Source organism: Syngnathus scovelli, chromosome 8 (genome assembly GCF_024217435.2).
Source record: "Syngnathus scovelli strain Florida chromosome 8, RoL_Ssco_1.2, whole genome shotgun sequence".
NCBI lineage: Eukaryota > Metazoa > Chordata > Actinopteri > Syngnathiformes > Syngnathidae > Syngnathus > Syngnathus scovelli.
The window spans coordinates 9,103,021-9,122,397 of record NC_090854.1 but is presented as its reverse complement, the minus strand read 5'-3'; the positions used below and the strand labels follow the sequence as shown (position 1 = coordinate 9,122,397).

Genomic DNA, 19,377 nt, shown 5'->3' with positions numbered 1-19,377 from the left:
AAATCTAGAATCAAAATGCTTATTGGAGTCCAGAAAAAATAACGTGACTGCGTGTATTCAGGCTAGTCTACTGCTGCTGTCGGTGCTGTACGCAGCCTCCATTTTGCCGCATTGCAGTGAGGTTGTAAATACTTTCGCAGCTGCCTGTCAGGCCTCACTGAAATACTGTCTTTGTTCACTCGGCCCCATCTCCAACAGCTGAAAAGCAGCGGGCAAAACATCCACACACAAAAAAAACCAACAACCCCGGCTTGCATTATGAAGCTAGTGGCACCATTTTGATATCAATATGACAGAATTTGCAAGAAAATGCTTTCCCAAATTTTTTACACTCTAATCACACAAAATCATTTGAAATGCATGTTGTTTATTTCTAATGACAGAATAAATCCCTTACATGGAATGGAGCCCTCTCAGACAGAAGCAATCGATTGCTAAACTGTATTTCATGCACAATCAAAAAATCTCCTTGTTTCTTAGAAAATTACATTTTCTCATTATACCAACAATAGGATTATTATTAGCTCCTCTGCACAGAGTGAAACGAATTGCCATGCACTGTTCTGCTTGGCAGAGGCAACAGGAAGCTGTCATTTTCACATCGCAGACACACGTATACAACAACTTACAAATCGATGTCGGATAATCCATGTTTAATCGTCGACGTTGTCTCTTTGGCGCTGGATGCTGTCGGATTTGAAGTTGACCTCGTTGAAGCGAGGAGACGACTGGCAATTTTGACATCGTATCGCTTTGGAGCGCATTTAGACGCAGAATGAGGTGATGGAGAGAGGAGGGGGATTTGCGATGGCAGGGGGGAGGGGAAGGGTGGGCGGGGGTCCGCCTGCCTGCCTGCATGGGAAATGAGCAAAAGAGCCATGAAGACGTTTGCTACCTCGCACACATGACCAGTGGCATCCAATGACAGGCCATAGACGCTCACAAAAGGCGTCTAGTGCCAAGTTGTAAATTGTCCGCTCACAAAAAAAGGAATTTCCACTGCAGTAACTCGTCCTGGTTTTGGGGGGACGCCTAAAGGCGAGGGGCCCCAGCAAGCTCCTTTTCGCCCTTAAGAATGACCTAACCAGCTATAGCCAACTAGTATTGGTACATTCTAAACTTTGTTTATGTATGTATTTATTATTTGATTATTGGTTAATTTACTTTTAGGCGCAAAAGTCGACAAAAGGTCCAATCGCCTCGATTCTACCGTACATCAAACCCCCAAAGTCTTTAGTGAGCATATACATTTTGTTTATGTTGCGCCATTAAGTTCAAGGGGACTCTGGCAATTGTGCTATTCAGGCTAAATAATAATGAATTTTATTAATGACGCAAAATATTATGCAGTATTTACAATGCAAAACAAAACAAAAAACACCTGAAATTGTATTTTTCACCCTCGTGCTTTGTCTGAATAACCAAGCAGATTGGCACAACAGGATTTAAAATGATAATAAAATAAAATGAAAATATTTGTGTAGCTCATGTCTAAGTGGTGCTGGTGCGCATATCCGCCTTTGTTGGCTGTATCTTTTTGTTTGCACTACGGACCGTGTGCGAGAGCGCGTATGTGTGCGCGTGTTTCATTTTATTTCCCCTCAAATTGGAATAAAACCATAGGATTGGAAGTAGACGCAATTGAAAACGTTTAAAGTAAAAGAATAGACTCGGCTATCATTTGAAGTGAATGTGCGGTGGCGTGTGTTTTTGTTTTTGTGTAGTGTGTTTGTGTGTGGTGGTAAGGACACGCCATGTTGGTGGTGAGATGGTGGACTAGAAGATTATTTACAAGGACCCAGGTTGGCGAGTTGCATTTAATTTAGAGTCTCATTTTGTTATCTTTTCACCACTGTGTTGTGTTTAGTATCGATTTTTTCTCTTTTTTTGAAATAGCTTTTTGCAAACAATGTGGAAAATAATAAAACAATAGGAAATTAAATGTTACACGACTGTTGTCTTTTAGGAATCTTTTCATATATTTTGTATGTTTTATTTTATTTATGATAATTTATATTATAGTTGTACACGATGTCTTTGGTTCTCGCCTATATGATTTCGGCGCTGATTGGCTGGAAGGAATCACATGGTTCGATGGCCTCGTATAGCGAAGAGGCGCATATTTACCTTTTAAACTATAATACGGGATTTTTGTAAATTTATATTTCAAAGAAAGATCACTCTTTTTCTCAGTTACCGTAGAGGTCTGCTCTTCTTGTTTGTATTCTATTTGAGGTTAATTTATGGTTTTATAACCAGCTTCAATCAGCTCTGCTTGTCTTATCTTCCTATCAAAACCAGCCACAAGCCAGGAGGCAACAAAAAATATTAGCTCGTGACAAGTAGTCTTAAAAAAAGAACTAATAAATTAGCGCATGTTAACAATCTGAAAATAGTAAACACGGTTCATTGATAGCGCACCTTTGCAATACTTGACCTAACGTTTAATTTAGTTTTTTTTTTTATTTTAAACGTGTTAGCCAATATAGATACAATAAAATAATAATAAAAGTAATGTACATTATAGTAATCATATAGTTACTATTTGTAATCCCGCATATTATAATTATTTGCCTAACTTAATTTCCCAGTAGCCATGATGTTGAAATTCTTAAGTTATTATTATTATTATTATTATTATTATTATTATTATTATTATTATTATTATTATTGAGTGTACTGTACTTTTCACATGAAATGTACTATTCTGTGGAACATTTGAGGGAACTGTGTTTCTTCTCAGAAGCCGTTACAGTTTTTCTATAGTCTTCTGAGGGCCATAATAAATTTGTGAAAAGAATAGCATCACGGGTCCAGGAGTCTTGTGGTCATCATACTTGTTTTAGCACATCCGAATACCACATTAGAGCTGTGCTAAATTAGAAATGTGAAAATAGCTCATCCCAATATTAATGCAGAAGCTAGGAAATGAAAAGTGCATGAGTTAAGTATTGGCAGTTGTACTTGAAGCAACTAATCTGCTAGCCTTAATATAGCATCAACATTGATGATCACAGTACTGCTCTATTAGTTTATATTTCCTGGAACAGCCCAACATTCATCCTCGTGGCAGTCCTCTATTTTAGGGCAATGACTAAACAACTGTTGACCTCGCAACACACGAGTGCGTGCACACACAAAGGAATTTATTTATTTTTTTATCTTTTTGCAGGTATTTATACAAAGAACATTTGGGATATTTACAGTCTTACAATTATGTAAGGGGGTACAAATACCAAAGTCCGTTTCTGTTATTATTATTATTATTATTATTATTATTATTATTATTATTATTATTATTATTATTATTATTATTATTATTATTACGATTACTATAATTTTAATCGATACACGATGGCTCCCTTTTTGTTTCTATTGTGTTTGATACCACAGCGCCCTCTAGCGCCCTACGACGTCTTTCTTTTTATTTTTAATACACTGTTCCATAGTTATAGTGTAACTACACTATAATGCACGATTGTGACCCTTCCTCTGAAAAAAAATACTTTACTATCGGATACAAGGCAAAATTTAAAAAAAAAAAAACTCTAAAAATAAACCAAGGCGCTCCAATTGAAGTTTAGCTTCCCATCAGTGAGAAGCACAGCTGATGAATTAACGTGACCATTAAGATGTGGGAGTGATTTCCTGTGCACCAATCCATCGGCCAGACACCCCTGTGTCCACATTTTGATTGTCAGCAACACACGCACAAAGAAAAGAAGTGCCCAGAGAGGGAAAAGGAGCTTTTAAAGGGCCTCGTTGTAATTACTGACTGCCAGGGCCAATAAACTCATTTAGACCAGACGTCTAGCCATCTCTATGGCTTTATTTCTTCCTGCTCTAAAGTCATTATAAGCCCACAATGATATCGCCTGATCATAAACACCCCCACTAAAAGTCTCAAATGAAATTTACCTGGGATTCGATACGAAGAACGCCATCATTTGTCTCGTTTGCAGCACGTGTAGTCGACATTAAGACTGAATCACGCACTGTTCTCAGAGGTGACACAAATGATCATTTAAATACAATATATCCGTGTGTGTGTGTGTGTGTGTTTGTGTACGCGCATACACACACGCACACGCATGCACACTACACTATATATATATATATATATATATATATATATATATATATATATATATATATATATATATATATATATATATATATATATATATATATATATATATAATTAATTTTTTGTGCATACACACACAATTTATGTCTAAATTGTCCTGTAAATAAATGTGTGTATTCCAACAGAAAGGTCAAACAAATTGAACAGTGAAAATTTTTTATATTCAACAATTAAAAGCAACACACACACATGCACACACACTCACACACACTCTTTCTCTCTCGCTTCCCTTTTTGTCACCTAATCCAGTTACAAGAAAAATAAAATAATAAAATAAGTGAGAAAATAACGGTTTCACTTGCAACGTGATCCACAATGTTTCTCAGGGTGCTTCCAAATTAAATCAAAATAGTGCTTCCAAAGAAAAGTCAAAGTCGTCCTCAGTGCAATCAGAGCTGCTCCTTCAGAGCTGCTCCTTTCCGCCTCTTTCTCGGTTCATCTTCTTCATTTTCATCCTGCGGTTCTGAAACCAAATTTTGACTTGCCGCTCGCTGAGGCTCAGGATGCGGGCCACCTCGTAGCGGCGGTCTCGACTTAGGTACATATTGTACAAGAACTCCTTCTCCAGCTCCAGAGTCTGATATTTGGTGTAGGGGCAGCGCTTTTTCCGACTGGACCGCGCGTGGATCCAGTTTGCTGCCGGGTTGCCTGCATGCACAACAGAGCACAAATTAGCAGCCACAAAAAGCTCCTGTTTGGCTTTGGAAACTCAGGAGGAGCCAGCATTTCCATCCAGATTTTTCCTTACGAGCATTTATTTCAGGAGTGTTGTGATTGACCCCCCCGTGCGTGCAAAAAAAGTGCAAAATCCAGGGTAATAACATTAGAAAAAAAAGCGGGTTGCGTCCGCACTGGGCCGCGGTGTAGTAGTGGTCTCCAGGACACTTTTATGGGTCAGTAAAACATCCCGTTTTACGCAGTCAGCTCACACAGTTATAAATCAGCACTGGGGGCTATTTGCATGTGCTTATACTTACTTGGGTCAACTTGTTTCTCCTCTTTGGGCTCGCTGTGGTTGGAAAGCTCACTTCCACTCTGCGCCCTTTCCGGACCATCGGGGAGGTCCTCGGCAAAAGCCCGACTTCGAGTCTCCTGGCCCGGCTTGGTGTCGCGGATCTTCGCCGGCGAGAGCTCCGGCTTCGGGGCGCACGGCGCACGTCGACCTGGGGGGAATCCGGCGAAGCGGGGGACGAGGTCGGGGACTGGATCCATCCAGGGTCGCGCCCCAACGCATCTCGGGTCCGATTGGTGGGCGTAAGGGTGGTGGTGGTAGATCCCCTGAGGATGGACGGGCGGCCACGACGCAGGAAAGACGGCGGATTTGGGGGCGAAGTTGCAAGAAGAGAAATCGGCGTGGTGATCGCCGGCGCCTGGCGGCCTGGTTGGGGCCATCGTGTGCGGGGGTGGCTGCATGAAGCGGGTGCCGTACACGTCCTCCGCGTCCGGACCCAGAACCGCGTCCGCGTAGCAGCTGGCGAGTGCGCCGCTGGAAGACATTTTTTTGTTTTGATGCGAGCACTCAAAATAAAATGACTCGCAGTTAAGGGGAAGCTCCCCTCTATGAACAATCATAGTATTTTTGCTGGCCTGCGTCAGCACGGATTGGTTACACAGATCACGTGATCATATTTACTAATTCTGCCAGTAAATCAAGCCTACCCTTGTGCACCCTTTTGCTTGTTTTTTTTTTTTCTTTGTCATTTTTTCTCTATAATTTGAATGGGGAAAATAAACAAGATTCGATGTTGGGTGACCAATTAGAAAACTATAAACGCGCACATTCGCGTGTGCGCGCGCATCCCGCGCACTCACACTGACTCTACAGCGCTCGTTCCGTTACTCATGCACTCAGTAAAAAAAAGCTTTATAGACTTGGCAAATCCTCGTAAAATTGATGTAATGACACGTTGTAAAAGGAAAGAAAGAAAAAACAGACGCTGTTTTTCCTAATCAACCTGGATTCATATTGTCTTTCTTTCTGTTTTATTTCACACAGAGTTGGAAAAAGCGGCAGTAAAATATTCATTGGAAAGAGAATAATAATAATAGCGCTACCGGCTTAATATATATTCATATTTATGTGTATCAATAAATGTTTTATGGTATGCGTGTGATTATACATGCCACCTATAAAGAAAGAACGGACTCGAGGAAGCACGCACGTTGCACGTTAAATGTCGCATTGATTTTTGTTTTGAAACTTATGTGCAAAAAAACTTTGGACCTTACCGAAGTGAATTTCACGATAAATTCTTGAGTCAAGAAAAACATCCACAAAAATATCCCCCTTTTGTGCGCCTCTACTCCGTATACTTTAATTGAATGTCATTTGAGTTTCTTTGGCCTCATTTGTAGTTTTTTTTCCCCCCAACTAGCTCGCTTTGCCACTGGAAGCTTTATAATGAATGTGTTTTGTGTTGAATGTAGCCTTCACAGCAACCACTTTATTCTTATTTCATAATATTAAAAAAACAACTATAAACAAGCACTGTTGATCATTTTATTGCAAGAGACTGTACATGCCACACACATGCAACACATCATAAGCACACGTGAACCTTGTTTTGGAGCCCATTCACAGGCTAGTGTGGAACACGCTTCTAGTGAGCTAATGTTTCACACGCAAACACATGGTGGACGACATTACTGATAGCTCAAATAGATCAAAACCAGGCCACTTTATTAGGTACTCCCCCCAAATCCTTTTCAGAAGGTTATTATTAATATGTAGTTTATTTTTGTGACATGTTTGGTCTGTTTTGATGCCTTATTTAATATTATGAAGAACTCTTAGTATGCTGCAGTGTGATGGGACACCACTTCAGTAATAACCATATTTTGCTCCCCCTAAAAAAATACTACATCTATCTATGCCAGTGATGTATACTGACACGCAGAGTAATTGAATTCTCTTCCACTTGATGGCAGATAAAAACCCGCGTATCCTCTTTTGGTGTTATTTTTGTGTGAGACTTTTTTTTTTACTGTAAAATATGGATATGCCTTGGCTTAAGACAAGTTGTGAAAGACTTAGATTGCGGGGGTGTGCCGAACAAAGTGACAGTGAGTGTTCAATAATTTAAGATTCAAAAAGTTTGACAACACCAAAAAATGTCCAATACCACAATAAACAGAAAGCGAACATGATGCCTTGAAATACAAGTGACTTGACTTTTTTTGCACATAGAAGCGATGCGACAGTTCAGTCAATCAACTCAGTTCACAAATGCAGCACTTTGACAAATATCAACTTTTCATCCCGAAAGTTTATTTGCCACACTCAGTTGGTGTTTAGTGTCAAACTAAACATAAAACCGAGAGAATTTCCTCTGAATTTCAAATAAGCAAGCACTGTTGCGTTAGGAACGCCCTCAACTCATTAACATAAGTAGAAAACCCCACAGAAATGCTAACAGTTAGCATCAATAGTCACAATTTTACAACCCTTGAAGAAACGAATATTTTAACACAAAAGGTGGCACAACACACATAGACAGATAATATACTAATACTCACAGGCATGTATTTTTTTTATTCTCTACGAAAAATGTCTAATTATAAGGCAGACTTAGTGGAAGTAGAGGAAAACAATTTTTTTGTTTGTGTCTGTTTTATAACGCTGACCCCTGGTGGCCAAAGTGGGCATATCAGAACAATTATTTAGATTTGGAAGCTGTGTAATGCTAACATGATGGCTGCATCAATACAACTGGAGGGAATCCACATGAAACTTCAGGAGAAAGTGAGATTGCAGTTCAGTTCTCGCACTCGACCTTCCCGATTCATCTTCTTGAGCTTCATCCTACGGTTCTGGAACCAGATCTTGACCTGCCTGTCGCTCAGGTTGACGCTCCTGCTGATCTCCAGGCGGCGCTCCCGGCTCAAGTACATGTTGAAGAGGAACTCCTTCTCCAGCTCCAAGGTCTGATGCTTGGTGTAGGGACAGCGCTTCTTGCGGCCGCTCTTGGCCGTTAACCAGCTGCTGCTTTGGGGGTTGGGCTTGTGCTCTACATGGGGAAACAACAACATGGCGGATTTAAGACAGGATGTCACATGCATATATTATTGGGTTGTAAGTTACACATTGGGTTAAGGATTTTACCAAGTACTTGAGGTCAAATTTTTGATCAAACAAACATGCTATCAAGAAATGGATTAAAAGGTTCTTAGTATAGCTATGGTTAAAAATAATACATATTTGATTTCCAACATTTTCAACTTTCCCGTCGGGGGTCTCCCCAGTGAGTCATTAGCATGTTTGGCACAGTTTTTAAAACGGATGCCCTTCCTGACCCAACCCAAACATTTTCTTCAACTTTGGCATGCAAAACGGCGACCAGCTTCAGCTTGCCAGATCCAAAATCCAACCCAATATGATGGATCAAAATAATTTACCCAAACTTGAAAGTAACCCAATCCAGCAAGTAGCTTGGCAAAAGAACCCTGCATTTAGTGTGTAAGCAAAACTAGCACCATATGGGAGTTTGTTTATGTCTTTTAATGTAGTAGTTTGTCAGAAATGTTCCAGGACTAGCATCACAGGTGAATTGTTTCAAACTATGGCTTTCCTTCAAACAATCAAGTCTACAAGTGATCCTATGATATGAGCTTTGTTCAAGCCATGAAAAGAAACCACAGTTGCCCTGAGCATCTGACACTTCCTGGCCAAAAATGTTTCCGGCAGCGCATTGCAAAGAGGGAAATTACTTCAAAAACTTGTACTTTGATTGCATTGGAAATCTTTTGTGACTCCAGGCCGGGAATCTTTCTGACACACCTCATTAATCAGCAGCAAAAAATGTATGTTCCCCCAAACCGTAAAACCTTTGAGGCGATCCCATCCATTGGGACAAGAAATGTATTTTTAAATAAATGTCCACCCACAAAAATAGATGTACAGTACAATCAACAAGTCCATTTCTGCGCTTCCTGCTAAACCCGTGCGAAAACTGGGGCACATCTGTACCTTCTACTGAGGGCAAAATTAGTCAGTCACATGTTGAGGGGTAAAAAAAAAAAAAAAAAATAGATAAAGATCATAAAAGTAGGACAGTACTTAAGTGCAAGATACATTGTAAACGATTGTTTAGAAAAAATCCAATGACAAAACCACATTACAACATTTGAGGGTGCCAGGCAAGTCATCGAAACTAATGTTTTAAGAAAAGATACAAAGCCACTGAAAATAATGTTGAATATTTGTACCTTATTATGCCCAAAGGAGAGAAAAAAGCATAATGTCATGCAGGAGGCATTATCTTTGTACATTTTTCAAGACCATAAAGTGTCACAATCAAATGTTATGGGTGAAAAAGAGAGTTAAAAAAAATCTGGTCATTTTAGGTTTTAACTAATATAAATAAAAAAATTATGAACATAATAACAAGGACTATTTTTTACACTGTTTGAATGTTTTTCTAATTAAGGCCCAAACGGGTGGGGAAAGGTTTTATGAAAAAATAAACAGTCTTAATTACTTCAATGACATCACTTTGTTTGGAGTGTTTACAAAAATAAAGGCACAATGCCAAATGTTGTTGTTGGACACCAATATTAGCCCTTTGACTGACTTTTACTTTTTTTCTTTCATTTTAATGTTCTCACTTCCTATTTGGGAGATTTGACTATATAATTCTATTAAGGGGTCACGTAAATTCATTGATGAAAACACAAAAAAAATCACACACGGGATATGCCTTTTCACACACCATCTCAGTTTTCACCACATTTGTAATGTTTTCAAATTAAATATTTATTTTCCTTTGTAAAGTGTCAAATGAAGCCCTGAATATTTTTCTGCTGTGTAACATTATATGAACATTGCAAACATTTGGCCACGTTTTGAGAAAAAGATTAATAGTTCCTTGGGGAGTAATAATCTTCAGCTTACTCTGTGCATACATTGCTAGTTTCCAAAATGCGTTTATTTCACCACGCGTCTGACACCATTTGCAAATAAAAATGTGTTCATTGTTGAAATTAAAACTGTTAAATTTGACAACAAAACCGGGACCCTCATAGTTTTTTTTTTTTCGTTTTTTTTTTTTTTGGGGGGGGGGGGGGGAGAAAAGTTCACTCCTTACTATTGCGGCACTGCATTCAATATTTAACTGGTAAAAAGTTCAATAGGCGGTGGAAAATCAGTACAAAGTATCGCGTACGCGCGTGTGCGCGCGCTCCAAAGCCTCTCATTAAACATTACGACTGCGGAGGCTTGTTTGTGTTTTATTCTCGCTTTTACGATGCTCGAGGCCAAACCCACCTTTGCCATCCCGTGGCACCAGCACCTCGGGACTCGACTGTCTCTTCTCTTCTTCCTCCTCGTCCTCCTCATCTTCGTCTTCTTCTTCCTCCTCCACACTGGATGTGTAGCGCTCCGCCGGGCTCCCTGCGACCCCGGGGCTGCGCGGTGGGGCGTCCTTTTGTGCGGGCTGCGGTTGCTGGCCGATGCGCTCCAGCTGCATCAACGTCGGGCTGGGCTGCTGGCGGCACTCCTGCCTCCCGTTGGCGTACGTTTGGCTTAGTCTGAAATAGCCCGGAACTGGAACCTCGGGGGCGTCGGCTCGGTTCGGTTCGGCCGCAAGGGGCGAGTACGCGTGGAGATGACCGTCTGCCTGCTGGCTGACAGCTTGCAGGCGTTTCTCGGTGAACATGCAGCAGTTGCCCTCCTCCTTGATGCTCTGTGCGTACGTAGAGTTGGGACTGACGGGCGCCTCCGCCAGTCTGCACGCCCTGCCCGGTTCGCCCCATTGGTGATGGGCGAAGTACGAGGGGACGCTCATGGCCGCGCCGTGGTGGCCGTGCTCGCCCTTTTTAGCCAAAGGTGGCACCAACCCACAAGTTTGCATCGCGTAGTCGGACGCGGACGGCGCGTAAGCGAAAGCGTCCATTAGGAAGGGGTTTGCCGCAGCTGAGTTGCCGGGGAAGGACATTTTGGCCGTCCTATTGAAGCTGACATATCTGCGCCTCGAGTCAGCGTGTGCGCCGACCACATGACGAGCCCACCAATGAGCTTTGAAAGTGGCCTTCACACGCACTGCAGAGCAGCTCCAAGGCGCAGTCTGCAGCGACACCTAGAACCAGCACTTGAAATTGGTTCATACCAAGCACTGTTTGGGGGGGGGGGGGGGGGGGGGGGGGGGCGGGTGGGGGGGGGGGGGGGGCATGGCATGCAGCAGAGACTGCATTGTTGTTTAAAAACTGAAAATGTCACCTTAGTTGAGAAAAATCCTTCACATACATACAAGTAACAAAGTGAAATACATGTGATCTGTATTACAATAAACGGTTTGTATTTTGTTCAAATATTTTGGTCTGCAGGTATTATAAGTGAACATATTTTCACTTCAAATTGTTACACACAGGCATGCAAGCGCACGGGCGTGCGCACACATACATACGCGCACACACATTCCAGTCCAACGCCCACAACAATAAACAATGTACCCAATGTTCGTATCGTGTTTTGTGGTCAACCACGTGAGGTTTAATTACATTTAAATACTTAACAGTATTTTCCATGTTTTTTTCTCATCATCTCGGCATCCACTTAATTTAAAATGGATTGCATGTCTGTGTTTTGTTACATTTTTTTTTTCTTGATGGGGCATAATTATAGCGCAAATGACAGGGATGGACAATTTGTTAAATGGGTTTTGAAAGATGAAGAAGTGCATGTGGATACAATGAAGTTTGTTTTATCCCAGTCGTTGTTTTGACTTCATGTGGCGATTGTGTAAAAAAAAAAAAAAAATTATAGGGGCGAAAAATACATCTTTTTTGTCGCATTTAAAATTGACAAAGCAGTCAAATTGACTTATATTTTGTCCCTGCCCATTCGTAGTCTTTAATCTAATCGCACGTATTTTTGCGCGCCTTTTCTGAACATTTGCTGAAATAACTGAATTGTTTTAAATGTAAAGTATACAGCTAATAACGTATACTTTAATATTACACATTGAGATCGATTATTAGATTATACACCGTTTTCGTAAATGATGCGAAATACTGTTAGGTATAGTTTTTATTTTCATTATACATGCGCCAACACACACCCAGAGACATACACACGGACACACACACACACACATTATGTACATAATATGTCTCAACGGCAAACCATTGAAAAAATAATACCCGAGTATAATCGCACAATTTTAAATAAAGCAAAATACATTTGGGGTGAGTGGGACCGTTTTAGTGTAGCCTATGTTACATTTGCAGTAGACATTAAATGAGAGGTTCGCTTAAAAAAAAATCCTCTTGAAATCCCAGCATCAAGAATATTTGTGCGTTCAAGTAAAAAAAAAAAGAAAGAAAGAAAAAAAAAAGATTGTACGAACATTTAGAATTTTTATTATACTTTTTATGGTCTTATTTCTCTGCGTGTTTTTGTGTTGTGTTGTGTTATGCACTCTCAGCTGACGCCCAAAAGAAAGATGGAATATGATAAATAGTATGTATTTTTTATATATATATATATATATATATATATATATATATATATATATATATATATATATATATATATATATATATATATATATATATATATATATATATGTGTGTGTGTGCGTGTGCGCACATTCTCCTGCTTCATCCCCTTCACCAAAACAAGGTTGCCCTCTTGTGGACATTTTGCGGAACGACGTGGACAGTCGCTAATACCATTAATACCATTTCACTGCTGGATTTTGATAGCGATGTTATTAAACGCTTCGTCAAACTTGTTATTTAATGCAACCCCCGCCCCCATACCTCCCATCACCCAGTCGATTCAAATTAAAAACGCATTACCACATTTGAGCACATGGATTAAGCAGAATAAGGCAGTCACACTCACGTACATTGAGAAAACTCAAGTCCACGTCCACGTTGCTCCATGTTGAATGTCCAACATTAGTCCCTCAAAATAGGTCTCCAGCTCCTTGGACATTTGCAACTGTACTTTGAGGCAGGAAAGAAGGTCTGCGTTGGAAGAAGTAGGGGGGGGGGGCTCCAAAGTCCAATAGCCCCTTATTTAGCCGTTTACAGCTGCTTTTATGATTGTGTCTAGACGGTTCAAGGTTTAGTAAACAATCCAGTGTGTGAAAGGAGGGGAAATAAAGGCGAGGAGTCGCATTTCTCCCCAGGCTAAAAAAATTCTCTGTCAGCCGCTTGTCATTTAGTTGAACATTTTTGCTTTGACACATTGACACCACATGACATGCATCCTTTAAATGCTCATACACACGAATAAATAATGTCGGCTAAAATATAGTTTGTTTTCATAGGTGTGATTAACTTAAATAAATGAATTGGACACACGTGACGTCACGCTGCCGTTTCGAATACATGGCGGCTGACATATGCAGAAGGGCTCAGTCTTTGGCGTGTGTTTGTATATATATTAGTGTGTGTGTATTTTGTTTGTGTGTTGTGTGTATCAGAAGAGCGGGTTGCCGGTGAAGTACTGTAGACGGTCACGGTTGAGCTTCTTCTCCTTCATCCGTCTGTTCTGGAACCAAATCTTGACTTGGCGGTCGGACAGGTTGAGCATCCTGGAGAGCTGCAGGCGTTTCTCCTTGTTGATGTACACGTTGAAGAAGAACTCTCGCTCAAGTTCTCGGATCTGGTACTTGGAGTAGGGACATCTTTTCTTTCGCGACTTGCTTGTCGAGGCTGGACGCAAACGAGAATTTAGTTAGAAAGAGGCAACATGATCTTTAGTAGATTTAGTTGTCAAAATGGAAATTTACGCACATAACGATTAGCGATTTCATTTGAACGCATTTAATTATAATTTCCATATTTTTGCTAAACACAATAGTCGTACATGCGTCCTATCATCGCACGTACTCAGTGATCAATGCGCACTTAAATTATCCAAAGTCCAAGATATTGTTTTTGCAGCAGAAGCATGCATATTCAACATGGCCGCCAGATGTAAATAAGTGAGGTTGTTTCGCATTGGTTTTCCATCTCATACCAGCAGGAATCTATTTCTTTTTTGTCTCTATTTTGCACGCGAAGCTGTTTTCAGAGATCCTTATCATGATCAAAATATTGCACTATCGCACTGGAAATTAAATAGAAACATGCGCGGTTTGACCCTTTCAAATATGACGCGCATAAGATGGAATTCCAATTTCTAAAGAGTTCCCTTTCTCAATGAGTCCCAGTAAAATAGAGTTATTTGTATGCACAAATTGCCAAAAGGTACACCATGGTATAAAATCACCACTGGGAACTGCACAAAAAAAAAAAAACTTTTTAGGATGACGTGTTACACTTTTGTTGTCGACGGAGGAATGTTCACTGGGCAAATGGGACACTTAAATAAAGTTATTATCAACAAATGGCCTTACATCTCTGCCCTTGTTGTGGCGCACGTGACTGTTTACAAGCATGCGCAAACAGCATTACTCGATAAAAGCGCACCCCAGTAATGAGTTTATGTCTTCGGATTCAACCACAATCCACTTATACGTCGTCTCCAGTTAAACGCTTATGGTGTTGGTTGTTTGCAGGCGTTTACGTCATAAGACCATAAGGGATACTATTTTTTTTTTCCCGCAAACCCCAGATCGCCACGGAAAAGATGGTAGAATGCGAAGTGTTGAGTATAAGAAGATAAGGCAAAACGCATGAATTGGATTTAAAGTAAACTAAAAGGCGTTTTGCACAATATACATATATATATATATATATATATATATATATATATATATATATATATATATATATATATTTAAAATTCATAGAAAATATTTATCAAAATCCAATAAGTAAAAAAAAAACGTTTCTAAATTAAGAAAATCAATTGAGCGCCCAATATAGTTTTGAGATATGAGAAAGTATACTTTCATCAAGCTATATTGAATGTCAATAATTAAATTAGCACTAAAACGCTAGTTTTCTGCTTGGTAACTGTAATGTAAATCGCATTTCCCACCTATGTCAGAAAACTAATATTTGAGGTGTTTACACTATGATGGTACACACTGTTTGCGGACAAGTAAATACAAAAATTAAACTTAAAAAATTCACTAAAACGATACACGTGCATTAAATGTGTATTAATTGTTTCTGTGAGATTAGTAATACAAAATATTCCCCATTAGCAATTGTAATCGGTCAAATAAACAGGCTATAGATATTTTTAAAATAACGTTGCTAGTTTTATTTGTGACGCCGCTGCTATGCAAAGTGAAATCATAGCTGGAAAGATGTAAATAAAGCTCTATGGTGTGTTTACTATATGCAGCAGGCTTGCCACGTACTGCTGGGCGAGTGAGCGCGTACGGCTTAACAGTTTCCCATTGTAAATACCTTTACAGCCGTAAAGAACATCTTATTGGGATATAAAACGCTTTTGCATGCTTATAAAGGCGCACACGAGCGCGCGCGGCCACGGCGAAGGACACGCCATTGTCCACGCTGGACTCTTCCCCCAATAAAGGGGGACTATACAACCCACTCTGCTGGCTGCTCTTGTCGCCACAGTTGGACGACGAGTCGTCGTCCACGCTGGGCTCGTCACCGGCCGTGTCCTCGCCGCTTTTCTGTCTGGGCTGCGGCGGTGGAGGAGGAAGCGGCGGCTCGGCGGCGCTCTTGTCCGAGTTGGAACCGTCGAAGAACTGGTCGAAGCCCTGCGGCAGGACCCCGTTGCGTCCCACGCCGGGGAAGAGGTTGCAGGGCGAGGCGGCGCCCGCGTGGGGGCCGCCGCCGTAGAGGGGCTCGCTCTTGAAGGACGACTGGATCAAATCTCGGTGCATGATCTCCTCCGAGGAGTAGTAGGACGCGTAGTTGCCCCGGTAGTGCCATTTGCTGGGGTGCTCCAGTCCGTAATCCCTGAAGGAGACCTCGCGGACAGGTTGTCCGATGTTGGCCGAGTAGGGGAAATTCACCTGGCATGAGGTGCTTTGCGGCAAAAAGGACGAGACGGAGGTGAAATCGGGCGTGGAGACGTAGTAAGTGCAGCTCGGCAGATACATGTTGGAAGAGCGCTCGTCGTAGTCCGTCATGTCTGCGGCGGCGGGACCAGGAGGCGGAGGAGGAGGCTTCTCCGCGGCTTGTGCCCGTTAAACTTGGCCCATCTGGCTCGGCAGCCCAGACGCGCGCAAAGAGCCGCGAGCGGGCTCGCTATACATCTTGATCGATTCTTGAGGTAATTGTGTCATGTGATCCGCCGGCCAAGAAATTACCATACATCAATATCGGTCATTACAAAAAAAAAAAAAAAAGCCGTCCTGAGAAACTCATGTGAGGCCGTGGGAGAGCCTCCATTGGCTCCCTGGATGCTGGGGGGAACTCCTCTCTTGCGCCATCATGAACGAGAGAGACCAAGACGAAGAAGAGGAACTGCAATATTTTCATTCAGTCTCACTCATTGACAGCAAGTTGACAAGTTGCCATCCGCGCGCATGCACCTCGCCCCCCCTCCCCCTTCTCTCTTCCCCCCCCCACGCACGTCCACAGACGTGGAAGCATTGACGTTGACCTCCAGCCTTATTAATGAAGGGCGTACGAGGTGGCAGCAAAAACGCCAAGGCCACATGCACGTCCATGTTGGAACAGCGAGCAGCACAAAGACGCGCATGTCATTACGCACTTGAAGCCTCATTGCGCCGAGGCGATATGATGCTTGGCGCACTTAAACAAACGCATGATGGCTTCTAATTCGACATTCTTTATTGTCCCGCGTGCAATAAAACAGACGCTTGCATAAATACAACACGCACCCCATCCCCCCGATCCCCACTTTCCATTCCCGCCCCTCGTGAGGAGAGAGATAAGCAATCACACAAGAAATTAACTTGAGGAATATGCACTTAAAATGCAATTAAGAGGCTTGATGATTGTTCAAATAGGGATGAAGATGGTGAAGAGAGACGCTCACAAATCACAATGGTGAAGTTAAACAACAGCAACGCGTGCGTTATTGAATATGATCGCAAATTCATGTCAGTTGTTAAGCTTGAACGACTTTGAAAAATATTGCAATTATAATTTGTTTGCCTCAATATTGCGATTCCGATTAAATATGTGATTGTTTTTTTCAAATTTCCGTTCCCATGTTTTTTTTTCAATCATAAACAATAAGTTAATCTGTTAGACAATAAACAATATCATATAAACAATATTTTTGTTATATTGGGTTGAAATAAATGCATTGGGTGATTTAAAATGCTTTCACCTTAAACTGTGACACACACACGCACACACACGCGCACACGCACACGCACGCGCGCACACGCACACACAATGCACTTTTAAGTCGTAGTGTTAAATTACAATTGCTAAAGACTATAAGATCAGTTGATTCCAAGAAATGTTCCATTTTTATTTCGTCACTTATTTACTTTAGCTAATTTAAAACCATTGGCTCCCTTCTTTTCTTATATCAGACAGATTGATGGACAAATACAAAAGCTAACAAGCTTGCAAATAAGTTATATAGGAAATGTGCTTCACTATAATACTGTGCATCAATACAAATCCTAAAAAATACATTTTAATGGCATAATATATAGGAAGACTTATTTTCATACTTTTTTTGTGTATCTTAGAGTAGATATAGATAACTAGATTTCCAACTAATAGAGATATTTATCTTAATGTTTTTTTTTTGCTCCTTTTTGGCAGCCACATGTTGCTCTAAAACATAGACAAATCTTTGTGCTGTATTTCTAACTATATAGCCTGCATGAATAAAATTAATGAAATTAATAGTCCATTTGTATTATTCTGTTTATCTTCCAAGCATATTTACTTGACTTTTATTAATCCCCAAATTAAACTCAGTCTATAGAATCCAGTAATTGTTTCCAACAGTGTCATTTTTATTTTAGTTACTTTGTCGTGAACTGTGTTTAGTCATTGTCTGCTTTATTTGTCGACCCACAATTTTAGTTGTTTGTTATTTGTAATAAAGCTCGGCAATGAAGTTGTAAGAAATATAAAGTGTATGTTGCAGTGTTTAAAAAAAATCTACTGCGCCTGTATTTTTAGGCACAGTTAGCCTATGACCTGGCAACATTTCGAAAAGTCAGTTTATCAGTGTCTGCTCACACAAATAATAAAATGAGGACGTATTGTCGAACAACCACCGCGTTTATTCACCAAGGGGAAAGACCGACGTGATTTTAAAGTTGATCATTTTACTTCTTTGGTTTTTTTTTATATAATATTGTCCACCCCAAAAATCTAAAATAAATACCCAAATGTTATAGGACGTGACAAAATGAGAATGCGTGGGAAGTTGCAATGCACAGTCCACTAACTTGACCTTAACTTTGTTATGGCACCCCCACTGTCTTTAGGGCCCATGAGCTAAATGACGCTGTCTGGCTGCGTTTTGCCGCAATAAAGCAATAAAGTCACAAAATGGGGGCGGAAACGTCGCACAGAGGAAGCGAGCCTTTGCCGCAGCAGTAAAAATACCCCCCCTTGAAAAAAAAAAGATTCCTGCTCAAATGTCTTCTTTGGGATCTTGGGGGAAACATGCATAGAAGACAACACAATGCATTTTAAACAAAATATTGGAAGAGTGATAGCTTTTGAAATATAAAACGCAGCATGAGAGTTTTTCAATTATTGTAGAGTGGAATTATAGTCACGTTGATGTGTAAGTAATAGGGAACTTTGCAATTCGTGGTGTTGGTTTTGTGTTGTGAACTTGCAGAGCCTTGTTGATGTGTATAGTTAACCCAAATTTGTGCCCATTAATTATTATTTTTCATATTTGGGGATCCAAAATGAATTAGCACGTTCGGATTCATACAAGAAAAAAAAAAAAAAGAGTTGAAAGTCAGTCAGACTATTTTATATATTGTGATTGCATTGATTTGCGTTATATCATGTGCTATAATTCTGTATACTGTGTTTTAACGACATGGAGTATTTTGTGAGTGCTCCCTATATAAATAAAAACGACTTACTTACCTAAATGGAACTGCAGTCACCTTCAAGTGACTTTGCAACAGTGCAGCTGCAACCATAGTGTGTGTGTGTGTGTGTTGGGGGTGCAACAAAACAAAAGCTCTGATTTTGTAACGCTTTTTTTCCCCTTGAAAGTGACATGAGTTGCTCACTAGCCCGTCGTTTTGTGGCGTGAGGGTTGTGTAAAAGAAATAGTTTGGTTGAGTAACACTTATAAAGCAAGCTGCCGTTTAATTTTCCTTTCCCAATAAAAAAAAAAAAGGAAAATGAAAAAAGGAAACTTGGTCAAAAATAACACACAACGTGAA

General features: G+C 40.6%; 3 protein-coding genes across 3 annotated transcripts; all 3 read right to left on the bottom strand.

Annotated features, from left to right (window-relative positions):
• Positions 1-4,286: 4,286 nt before the first annotated feature.
• On the bottom strand, positions 4,287-5,748 carry hoxd9a (homeobox D9a). Its single transcript, XM_049727567.1, has 2 exons — positions 5,125-5,748; positions 4,287-4,795 (listed from the first exon to the last, which is right to left on the bottom strand). The coding sequence occupies exons 1-2, from the start codon at positions 5,717-5,719 to the stop codon at positions 4,551-4,553; spliced, it is 840 nt and encodes a 279-aa protein (XP_049583524.1). The 5' UTR covers positions 5,720-5,748; the 3' UTR covers positions 4,287-4,550.
• An 885-nt stretch (positions 5,749-6,633) lies between these two features.
• On the bottom strand, positions 6,634-11,229 carry hoxd10a (homeobox D10a). The gene is made up of 2 exons (XM_049727563.2): positions 10,410-11,229; positions 6,634-8,154 (listed from the first exon to the last, which is right to left on the bottom strand). Exons 1-2 carry the CDS (start codon positions 11,077-11,079, stop codon positions 7,880-7,882), a joined length of 945 nt encoding a protein of 314 aa, XP_049583520.1. The 5' UTR covers positions 11,080-11,229; the 3' UTR covers positions 6,634-7,879.
• Positions 11,230-11,416: 187 nt separating this feature from the next.
• Positions 11,417-16,543, bottom strand: hoxd11a (homeobox D11a). Its single transcript, XM_049727570.2, has 2 exons — positions 15,606-16,543; positions 11,417-13,807 (listed from the first exon to the last, which is right to left on the bottom strand). Exons 1-2 carry the CDS (start codon positions 16,150-16,152, stop codon positions 13,572-13,574), a joined length of 783 nt encoding a protein of 260 aa, XP_049583527.1. The 5' UTR covers positions 16,153-16,543; the 3' UTR covers positions 11,417-13,571.
• Between the last annotated feature and the right edge of the window lie 2,834 nt (positions 16,544-19,377).

Coding starts and splice junctions, on each gene's coding strand:
- hoxd9a (XM_049727567.1), bottom strand. CDS start 5,719: ATGATTGTTCATAGAGGGGAGCTTCCCCTTAACTGCGAGTCATTTTAT. Junction 4,796..5,124: donor GGAGAAACAAGTTGACCCAA/GTAAGTATAAGC, acceptor TTGTGCATGCAG/GCAACCCGGCAGCAAACTGG.
- hoxd10a (XM_049727563.2), bottom strand. CDS start 11,079: ATGTCCTTCCCCGGCAACTCAGCTGCGGCAAACCCCTTCCTAATGGAC. Junction 8,155..10,409: donor GGTGCCACGGGATGGCAAAG/GTGGGTTTGGCC, acceptor TTCCCCATGTAG/AGCACAAGCCCAACCCCCAA.
- hoxd11a (XM_049727570.2), bottom strand. CDS start 16,152: ATGACGGACTACGACGAGCGCTCTTCCAACATGTATCTGCCGAGCTGC. Junction 13,808..15,605: donor CGACAAGAGCAGCCAGCAGA/GTGGGTTGTATA, acceptor GTTTGCGTCCAG/CCTCGACAAGCAAGTCGCGA.